Source organism: Emiliania huxleyi (genome assembly GCF_000372725.1).
Source record: "Emiliania huxleyi CCMP1516 unplaced genomic scaffold EMIHUscaffold_666, whole genome shotgun sequence".
Lineage (NCBI taxonomy): Eukaryota > Haptophyta > Isochrysidales > Noelaerhabdaceae > Emiliania > Emiliania huxleyi.
The window spans coordinates 29,241-39,605 of record NW_005197009.1 but is presented as its reverse complement, the minus strand read 5'-3'; the positions used below and the strand labels follow the sequence as shown (position 1 = coordinate 39,605).

At 64.8% G+C, this 10,365-nt stretch overlaps 3 protein-coding genes across 3 annotated transcripts in view; 2 read left to right on the top strand and 1 right to left on the bottom strand.

Moving 5' to 3' along the window:
• Window positions 1-1,472, top strand: part of EMIHUDRAFT_120591 (hypothetical protein) — a gene marked incomplete at both ends in the record, with an annotated part of 4,744 nt that extends 3,272 nt beyond the window's left edge. Inside the window, one exon of the mRNA XM_005762716.1 lies at window positions 1,259-1,472. Within this exon, the coding sequence (XP_005762773.1) occupies window positions 1,259-1,472 (214 nt within the window). The remainder of the gene's footprint in view (window positions 1-1,258) is intronic.
• Window positions 1,473-5,358: 3,886 nt separating this feature from the next.
• EMIHUDRAFT_248427 (hypothetical protein) lies at window positions 5,359-6,289 on the bottom strand (the record flags this gene model as incomplete). Its single annotated transcript, XM_005762715.1, has 3 exons — window positions 5,359-5,853; window positions 5,920-6,117; window positions 6,206-6,289. The coding sequence occupies 3 exons, from the start codon at window positions 6,287-6,289 to the stop codon at window positions 5,359-5,361; spliced, it is 777 nt and encodes a 258-aa protein (XP_005762772.1).
• Window positions 6,290-6,560: 271 nt separating this feature from the next.
• Window positions 6,561-7,161, top strand: EMIHUDRAFT_371688 (hypothetical protein; the record flags this gene model as incomplete). The annotated part of the gene is made up of 2 exons (XM_005762714.1): window positions 6,561-6,663; window positions 6,902-7,161. A coding segment is annotated over one exon (260 nt), but the record flags the coding sequence as incomplete, so codon positions are not given.
• Between the last annotated feature and the right edge of the window lie 3,204 nt (window positions 7,162-10,365).

Here is a 10,365-nt window from a genome sequence, read left to right as displayed (position 1 = left end):
AGAAAGACAGCCGAGGGTACCGCATGGAAGGTTAATGCGAGTGTCCCCCTCAGAAAGAGACAAGTTTAGTAGAAAAAAATAATTCCAAACGGTTCCACAAAATGCGCGGAGCCACAGCGCATGCTGCTTCCATCTATCTGCTGAGCACCTGGAAGGGTAAATGGAAAGCGCAGTGATTGTCATGAGTTTGTGTTTCATAATCTGAATGCAAAGCCTCTGAGCGTCAGTCCTTTCCCTTCTGGCCGTGGTTTCCGTACGTCGATGCTGGATGCCGACGACAAACTGCCGTTTCTGATGAATACTTGATCTAACTGCGGCGCGAAGTTAACGCAGAGACGTGCAGCCTGCCTGTCCAAAACATAGGGCAGCTCCTCACGTCGTGTTTTGTATGAAAGCTCGCCCCTCCCCCACACGCGCCCTGCACTGGCGCGGGGGGCCAGAGGTGGCAGCTAGGGCGTTTAGCACATTTCGCGCGACGCGTTCACACATACTCACCGAGTATGCGCACAAGTGCTCACGGTGGGGAGCGACTGGGTGAAATTCTCAAAAAGGTGCAGCACTTCTAGCCGACATCGACAAAAGTCCCTCTCTGGCCCCGCGGCGAGCGGCCCCGCCGGAGGCGAAGAAAATTTCGCCATCTAGCACTTGGAGTCTAGCGCTCGCAACACATAGATTTGTGCATAAATCAACACCTCCAATCTTCCCGGGGAGTGACGGATAAAGGCGTGCGAAAGAGCTATGAATCCGAAAGCAGCGAATCAAAGTGATGGCCCGCCGCAGGCGAAGAAAATTTAGGGTGGGTTCCCTATGCCAAAGAACTCGAGGATTTCGGCGGCCGGCGCGCCGAGCACAGCGGTTCGCGCTGCCTGTATGCTCGCGCTGGCTACACCGTTGCTGTGGCCGTCTTCGTCCGTATTGTACACCGAGCTGGCGCCACAGCAGAGTACAACAACGGCTCGGACGAGCTGCTCCATGGTACTACATCATCAGAGGGCCCGGCAAGGTCCACGGCGGAGCTGGCAGTGGTGGGAGTGGTGGTAGGAACGAAGGCGCACCTGTCGGCGATTCACCGCCGTTCGTTCCCGTCTCTCAAAGCTGGTTACACCGTCGATGCGCACATCGAGGCGCTCGTGGACGAGAGAGACGTCGCCCTCCTCTTTCGTCCCGGGGCACTGTTCACGCCGGAAGGCCCCGTACACTGCCAAGTACATTAGCCTTCATCTCTCCTACCGCCGGCCGGGAGTGCAGCCGCCACCAGTGAGATTGTCCTCGACGTTGGCACCTGCGAAGTAATGAACAACCGGCAGTGCGTCATATGGCGCTATGATAGCCCTGCGGTGGACGTCCTCGACGCAGACGAGGCGGAGCTCATCTGCGCGGCGCAGATCCGGAGATCGCCGACTGTCTCTCTCTCCTGCGCGAGTGGTTGCACCACCCTGGATGAGGCATCTGGGCTGGGGCAGGGCCGTTAGTAGAGGAGGTCGACTGAGGGCGCGCGGCCACCAATCGTCAAAGTCTGCTGCTGACTGACTGTCAGTCACTGACTGAGCAATCGCATCGGCGGTACTAGTAGGGTTACTACGCGGTCTCTGCGCGGGATGGGCTGGGGCCCTGCGCCCCAGTCGATTGCCGCATAGTTCGTCGTAGTAGCCCTATCATAAACCTCTTATTCACACCTTGCACTTTGAAAAAAAGAAATGTCCGACTTTTGTCGAAGATCCGGAGGGTTTATCGGAGCATCACCCGACTCTTTTTGGGGTATGTAGAGTACAGATATGACTCTATTAGAGTACGTTCATGTGCGGTTGGTGTTGAGTCTTGTCTCTTGACAACTTGATTTTTCGAGAATATATTACTTTCACACAGTATCACATACTCTAGATATAGACGCTCTCGGAGAGTCTCGTTCATGGAACAAGGTCAAGCCAAGGATTCTTGTGAGCAATATAGTAACAGTTCCTCACTTTGAGGACGCCTCCATCCTGTGGCTTTGCATCGGGCTTGGCGGGGCGCGGGGGCAGGGCCAAGGGGGGCAGAGGTGGCGCTGCGGTGGGCGCGCGGGCGGGGCGGAGCCGGGAGAGAGAGGGGGAGAGGGAAAAGAAGGGGGGGGGGGGGGGGGCAACCGAAATTTCAATTCACCCACGCTAAAATTGTGCGGTGTCCCTCCAATCTCTTCTCGGTGATTGGGTGGGCTGGCGGCGGGATGACCCAGCGTTGGCAGCTTGCTCCTCCACCCTCTTCTTGCGCTGCTCCGTCTGGTAGGTCTGGATGCGCACGTGCCGCGGCTGGTCGAGGATCTCGCCGATCTTGATGGTCATCATCTCGGCAAAGCCGATGGTGCTCTCGGTGGTCTCCTCGACGCCCATCCGCTCGAGGATGGCCGGATCGGCGTCGCCGACGTAGATTGCCATGAAGCCGGTGTACAGCTCTTTTAGGTGCGCGTCGTTCCAGTTCTCACTTGCCCTCTCTTCCGAGGTACTCAACTTGCCCGGCATCGGCCACGGCGGATGGCTCGGCGACGCCGTTAGTGGCGAGCGGCTCGCCGAGGCGACGAGGGCCCTTCAGCTTGAGTCGGACGGCGCCTTCGCTGTGTCTGCCAAGGCCGCCGCCAGCGCTGCCTCCGCCGCTTCCGCCGCAACATCGTCCGCCGCGACGGGACTCGGCTATGCGCTGAACTCGACGGCCACTGCCATTGGAGGCGGCGTCAACGCTACCGCCGCAGCCATCGGCGGAGGTGCAACTGGCCTCAGCTCCTACGTTGGCGCAACTGCCGCCGCCATCGGCTCCACCTTTGCTCGCTTCCCGCTGGGCGACTTTTTTGTGGCCCCGCCGCCGCCGCCGCCGCCCTCGCTTCTCGACCTGCCTACCGACTTGCTTGCGCGTGTCGTCTCGCAGTCTCCGCCTTTGGCTGCCACTGCTCCCCCGCCGTCCTCTCCCCGGCGCGCACGGGTGAGTGGCTCCTCGCGACCAGTGAGCGGCCCCTCGCGACCGGCTGGCCCGTCCTCGCCTGCAGCGCGGACAGCCAGCCGAAAGGCAAGCACTTCCTTCCGCATCACTCGCACCCGGCCCGCGAGCGCCCCAAAGGCGGACGAGACCTCCGCCACACACACTATGCTGTTGTTCCTCGGCTACACACGTGCGTGTCGTACTTCGACCATAGGCGGCTTCGGTCAAGGCGGCTTCGGTCAAGGCGACCGCCGCCGAGCTCAGCCGCGCCCCGCTCTCGCTGCTGCGGTGGCGACGGCCAGCCGACGAGGACTTCTCGCCGTAGAGCGAGCTGCTTGGCCGAGCACCCCTACAGTTGTACCTGCGAGCCCAACTCTTTGCCGCTCCATTACTGTTCCCTGTCTAACCCCCCGCTCGACCCCCACTGCCCACAGACACCCACAGATGCACCGACACACCCACTACGCTTGCGTGTGCTTTTGTTGCGGCGTTGTCACTTCGGCAGTCGACCTGGTGCAGCACACCTCCTTTGTCGTTACCTGGTCTCCCCCCTCCCTGTCCGTCCACCCCTTAGCACTTATCTCCGGCCTGTTGTTGAACCATCTGTGTATATGACCCTCTACTCCACTCTTCCCCGCCCCTCGCGACGCGAGCACGCGACACACGCGCACGTGCTCTCTCGCGGAGCTAGGATGCTAGGTCGAGCGGTCCGAAGAGCGCACCCCCCGTCGAGGTGACCCCGTGGCCGTGTAGCTCCCCCCCGTCGGTCTCCGCGAGAGAACATCCGCCGAGAGACACGCGAGGCGCGCAGCGTCCAGCCGACTCCAGCCGCGTCTCTCCGCGGCGAGGGTTTTCTGACTTAGTTTTGTGTCTGCGCGGCACTCTTGCTCTGGGGGGAGGCGGGGGCCCTAGGGGGTACCCATGCGGGGGGGGAGATGGGGTCCCGGAGCCCGCCGCAGGCGCCGATTTTTTTCGGGGTTCTTCTTTTTTGATTTTCTATTTGTTTTCATGAGAATTTCGCGTATTCGCGACCATTGCTATCACGCCTTGCGACAGCTTGTCGGCGCTGCTCACCGTGCCATGATGCACAATTGATCACCTGCATAGCTCGCGGCCTTAGTATCCAGCATTCAGTGACGACCTGATCGTACGGCCAGTAGGAAGGTGTCCTTCCAGCGCGTGCACGCTTCTGACGCAATGCGCGTCACGCAAACTGCCTCGGATCGGCTGCTGGCACTCTCGAGGCTATGCCTACACAGCCTCGCGCGCATGGGCAGTCAAGAGGGACCACGCACCTTCTCAGGACAGCGCCGGTAACTCTCTCTTGGACCGGCAAACGTGGTGGTCTCGTCACCAATGTGGGACCAGTGCGGCATCGCGCCATCGACAGCTCTGAACTGCGCCTCACCACTGACCGGGAAGGCCGCCAAGTGGGCCAGCACAGGTCGCACATTGTGGCAGCAGTCAGCAGTGCATGTCTGATAGCTAGAGCAGCAGCATCAGGGTCGCAGGGTCGGATCGTGTCAAGCCTCTCGCCCGGCCGGCCGCGTGCAGACGTCGGCCTGTCTGCTGTCTGGAGTGATATCGGTCGGCGGTCAGTACGACCGATCACGTTAGAGTTTTCTTATGGCTGGAGGGTCTATCTGTATGTACTCCTCGAGATCTTTCCAAATCTGCCCTCTAGTTAATCGTACTTGATCGGAAAGTCGGTGCTAGTGGAGACTAGTGGAGCCGGGGCCCCGTTTCCGCGCTAGAGGGTGCGCAGCGTCCTAATCTAAAATCTGAGGATTCAGGATTCAGGCATCGCTTCAGTGAGGCCAAAGTGAGTTTGTGGATGTGTGAGAACGGTACGGGACACGAGGAGTCACGCGGACCGACTCGTCGGTAACTCTGCTGCACGCCGTTTCAGAATTTTTCTCAGCGTGGTAGGACGGGTCGGCCCGGAGCATCAGAGTAGCCGTCGTGGTCGTGGTGAGCAGCGCCGGCCACTCCGGCGCCGCGTCGGCACCGTGGGAGCATGTCCACCGCCACTTCGCGGTCGCAGCGCTGTTGTCGCCCAAAACGCCGCTATGTACCTTTTCGGGCAAACCATCGAGCTGCATGTCGATTTCGACTTGAGACGGCAGCATGAACGATGATGGATGAAGGCATCACGTCTCTATGCTGCCGTCAAGTTGGAGCCAGTCTGCGGCGACCACAGCGCTCAGAAAGGTACATAGCGAGCTTTTCAGAGTCAAGCTTTTGCGCGAAATCCCACAACACTGGTGGATTTTGGTACGCACCGCACCCTCTATCCGCGCACTGCGGCGCGGCGCACGGTGCCTCCGGGGGGGCCCGCCTCCCCCCAGAGCACTCTCGAGAGTAGACCGGGTGGCACACGTGTAAGTGCCGACGTACCCTGCTATCGCGTTCTCATCTATCCACCGGCGCCCGCGAGATACGCAGCACGACAATGCGCTGCTCCGGGAAGAGCTCTCCCGAGAAAGCACCCTCTGCCCCTAGGCCGCCCCCGTCGCCCTCGGGCTGCGGCCAAGCCTGCACATAGCTCAGGCCCTGTGCTTCGAGCGCGGCGAAGAAGTCGCGGTCGTAAAACTCGTAGCGGTTGAGCGTGTGCGCGTAGTACATGCTTACTCCTCGCGCTCCCCCACGCGAGCACAGCAGCCGCCCCAGCAGCCGCGGCAGCATCGCCATTCCAGCCTCGTTGTAGACCAAATCGCTGCCGACGACCAGCTCCCACGCCTCGCTCAAGATGGCGACGAACGGCCCTCGCGCCGCCGCCTCACAGCCACCTCCCTCTCGCCCGCCGTCCGCCTTGCCGCTCGCGCTGCCCTCCGCCTCTGCGCCCAGCTCCTCCTCCTCCACCCAGCGCCAGTCGAGCGCCGCCGTCTCGAGGCGCGGGAGCGGCACCTAACGAGCACAGATCATGATAGCAACAAGAGGACAGCAGCCGCCTGGGCAGCGGCAGTGAGGCACCCCCGCCCGCCGGTTGGCCTCCACGTTCCTCGTCAGCCAGCCGAGCGCGTTCCCCTGCTCCATCTCGGTCAGGACAATCCTCGAGGGCGACAGGTCGCGCGCGAGGTGCATGCCGAGATAGCCCGTCCCGGCGCCCAGCTCGAGCACGCAGCGGCCCGCCACCAGGCCGGGCGCCGCGCGGAAAAAGTCGAGAAGAACCTACCCGATGTGTCAGGACTTGTCCGAGGACAGATCATGCTGGCCAGGCACCGCGCGGAGAGAGGTAAGCCTCCGCAGCGGCCCACACATGACCGCCTGTCGTCTGCTCGGTGGTGACGCTCTGGTACGATGCTGCGTCCTCGATGCGAATGGGCGGCGGTGTAGAGGGCATATAACCGCGAGTTGGGGGGGGGAGAAGAATTCTGATTCCTCGGCCTCACAGCACGGCGCGGACTGGCGCGGACTGGCGCGGACTGGCAACCGGCGAGAGAAGAATTCGTGCGCCGAACAAAAATCAAAAAGTATTATCCTAACGGTGTGGGGGCGCGGAGGGCTTGTTGGCGAGCCAAAATGGTGTTTTCCGAGGCGCTGCGCTAGGCTCAGACGGCGAGTTCGCGCTGCGCTAGGCCCAGACGGCGAGTTCGCGCTGCGCTAGGCTCACAGATGCGAGTGCGCTGCGATAGAAGAAAAAAACAGGTTCGAAACGACAACCGAAGGGAGGACTGTGTAGTGTAATCATGTGTCAAGAATCACGTGCTGCTGCTGCTGCTGCTGCTGCTGCTGCTGCTGCTGCTGCTGCTGCTGCTGCTGCTGCTGCGCGGCGAGCGCCGTCGCCGAGGCGGGCCTCGGCGGAGAGCGCGATTATGCGGCCTTTCCCGCGACCCGCACAAAGAAGAGGCGCCCTCCGTCAGCCTCGACCTGCCACCGGCTCGCGTCGACCGACCCGGCCGCGTGCCACACCTCCACAGCCCAGTGCGCCAGCCCGCAGAAGTTGCCCGTCGCCTCCTCGATGCCCCACCCCGTGGGCCACGCGGCCAAGGCGGTGCCGAGAGGCGGCGGCGGCGCCGCGGTCGCCTCGAGACGCGCCGCGACGGCGTCAAAGGCGATCCGCCTCGCGCCCGTCGCGGCCGCCTCGGCCAGCAGCGCCTCCCCGGCCAGCCGCGGGAGGTCGCCCTCCGTCTCGAACCAGCACGACGAGCGGCCGTCGGCGCACGCCTCGTCCCACGCCTTGAGCTGGCGGACAAAGGCCGCCAAGCTCTTGAGGTGTGCATACTTGCGCTCGGTGTGCGCGCTCGCCATCTTCAGCCGCGCGTCCTCCCATCCGCGCCGCGTGTGGCCCAGACGTACTCCTCGAGGAGGGCGCGCATCTGCGGCCAGTGGAACTCCGCCATCGAGTTGGTCTGAAAGTAAGTCGGCACGTCGCCGTGCGCCGCCCGACGGAACTGCTGCAGCGCGCGGAGCTTGGTGTGTTCTCCGCGCCAGTACATTGGCGAATTTTTGAGGTTCGCGCCGATCGAGAGGATCTTGCGGGGGACAGACTCGTCCCCCGCCTCGAGGGCCTGCACAAGCTCGGGCACCGTACGGTGTGCCTCCGCCAGCTGCTGGGAGACGCAGTAGCCGGCCTGCTGCGACGCCTTGAGCCGCATCAGAAGATTAGTGAGGTGGATCTTGAGCACGGCGCCAAGCCGCCCATCCGCCGCAAAGACGAGATGCGAGACGGCGACGGAGAAGTCGACCTTCCGCAGCCGCGGCACCGTCGGGTCGCCGGAGCCCGCGACAAACACCGTCGGGTAGCACATCCCGAAGAAGCCCTCCGTCGCGAGCTCGCGCACCGGCGCCCCCGAGCTGCGAACCCAGTCAGCGCTGCCGACGCCGGCGCCGGCAAAGAGGGCGTCTGCCTTGGCGCTGTCACCGTCGAGCAAGTCGAGGACGAGGCGGCGCACCTGCGGGCCGGAAGCGAGTGGCGTCGGCGCAAGCAAGGAGTGGGCTAGGGCACGCGAGGCTCCGCGGCGGCACCTCGGCATCGGCGTCCTTGGAGTCGATCGGGGAGACCAGCCCCGAGTGGCTCACCGAGCCGTCCCCGTCGACCTCGGGCGGGAGCTCATTCTGCGCCGGGGCGGGACCGCCCTCCTCCTCCTCCTCCTCGGCCGCGCCGGCGGCGCGCGCCGGCTTCTCGTGCACGGGCAGCCCAGGCAGCTCGGCGCGCTCCTCTGGCACGGCCTGCTGCCTTTGCTGCGACATCACGACGTCGGAGTAGTACCGGTTGGGGATGTGAAGGAACCAGCGGCCGCTGAGCCGCTCGCCGGAGGGGAGGTCGGGGCCGGAGTACCGCTCCCAGTCGGCGGATGCGGAGTAGAGAGCTCGCACATCATACACGTCTACGAAGTAGCTGTCGACGGTCGGCCGGTGCGGCGAGCCGCCCGGCGGGTCGCCGCGCACGAGGCCGGTCAGCGCGCCCTGCACCGATCGCCTATCCGCCGCGAAAGCGCGCCCACCGTCGTGGCGCGCGCCCGCCTTGCGCAGGATGATGAGGCCCAGCTCGCTCGCGTGCCGAGGCAGCTCGCGCGCCACCTTGAACATGTCGTTTGGTAACGTCGTGCAGCTGCCGGCGGACGAAAGCATGCCGCCCGACATCCTCCTGATGCGCATCACGGGGATGATCCGCGCGATCAGCATGCTCTCGACCTGCGACAGGCACTTGAGCCATGACGGGGCGACGCGGAGGTGCATGTCGTTGTGCCGCATAGCGTCTGCGGGCGGCCCGAGGTCGTCCGGCAGGACGGTGCGCACACCCGAGAAGAGCTGGCAGCGGCCGCGCGACTCGCGGCGCCGGTGCTTCCGGCAGTCGGTGCACACGTAGAGCAGGCGACGGAGGTGGCGCCAAGCCAGCTCATCAGGCGACGCGCGCCACACGCTGAGCGAAACGGGCGGCGTGCCTTCCGGCCGGAGCGGCGGCTCCACGGCCGGAGTGCACATTAACATCGGACGGCACGTGTCGCAGACGTGGCAGCGCCTGCGGCACTGGGCGGCGCAAGAGTGAGGGGGACGGGTGCACTCGCCGCACCGCCGCCGCACCGCTCAACGCGCACCGGACGCGGTGCAGCTGCTCGCCGGCCTCAAAGGCGACGCCCGCCTCGCGCACGCGCGGGTTGGAGTGGGCGGAGGCGTCGCCGAGCACGCGGTCGATGGCCTCGTCGCACACTTCAAAGCCGCCGCTGCCGAGGGGTGGAGGGAAGGGGACGGAGGAAATGGTCGGATGCGATGGTGGCGGCTGAGAGCGAGGGCTAGTGGCGGTGGCTATGGTGGCCTCTCCGCCCGGGGAGAAGAGCGCATCATGCAGGGCGTGGTGTGCTAGACGTGAGCGGCACATATGTGTGTGCCCGTCGCCGTCAGCGGCTCCGTCGGGGACGGCAGCCCGGCGGATGCCGTCGCCGCCGGCCGGCGTCGACGACCCGAAGACAGTGCGCAGCTCGCGGTCGCGGAGCGACAGCTGGCAGCCTGCCCACTGCGCTCCGAGTCGTTGCCGCAGCACGCGGAGGTTGCCGACGTACGAGAGCAGAGTGGCGTCGGTTTCCTTCCCCTTTTACCCCAAAACTCTTTTTCCCCAACCCAACAAAATCATTGGGGGGGGGGGGGGGGGTGAGCAAGCACCGCCGGCGTGCAGCGAAACGGGGCGAGCGTGCGCGACCCTGACGCTCGGCGCGAGGCGGCGTCTCCTCTCCGCCCTCCATCAGGTAGAGCGCGGCGGCCCACGAGCGGAGAGAGGCCTCATCGAGCCGGTCGGAAGCGACCGAGCTCGTCACCACCCCGGTCGCCTGCGCGTGCTCGTACGCGTCTCGTGCGACCTGCCTCGCGGCCAGTCCAAAGAAGTCCCTCGTCGTCGCGCCGGCGGCCGCCGCCGCCGGCAGTGGAGGCGGGTCGACGTGCGGCTGCGGCTGCGGCGGCGGCGGCGGCGGCGGCGGCGGCGGCGGCGGCAACCCCGCAGCGGAAGCGGCCGGCCCGGTCGGCGGTGGCGGAGGGAAAACGGCAGCGACTCCGCCCGGCGGCAGCGGCACCACCGCATCCGCGCCACCACCGTCGGCGAATTGCTGACGGCAGCGCTCCAAGACGCGAGAGCCACCGGGCCGGCCTCCAACGCCGAGCGGGCGCGGAGGAGTGTTGCCGACGTCCGAGAGCGCAGTGCGTTGTCGCGGCGAGCCTCCGCCGCCACCTCCGCCGCAGGCGTGCGGCCCGCTCGACTGTGACATGAAGCAAATCTTGCCCAGACACAATGACTGCCTCGCCTGCTGCTTTCGCCGAGTCACGCCGGGAGTTTGAGAATTCTTTTTGCCACTGAAACCTTTTTTGGCCGTGATACTGGTGGTTAAGCGACCAGCATGGCAGCCTCCAGCGACCTGCAGGCTCTGCAGCTTGAGAATCGGAACCTGCAGCAAAAGCTCGACGGAAGCAGCTCAAGATCAACGAGCT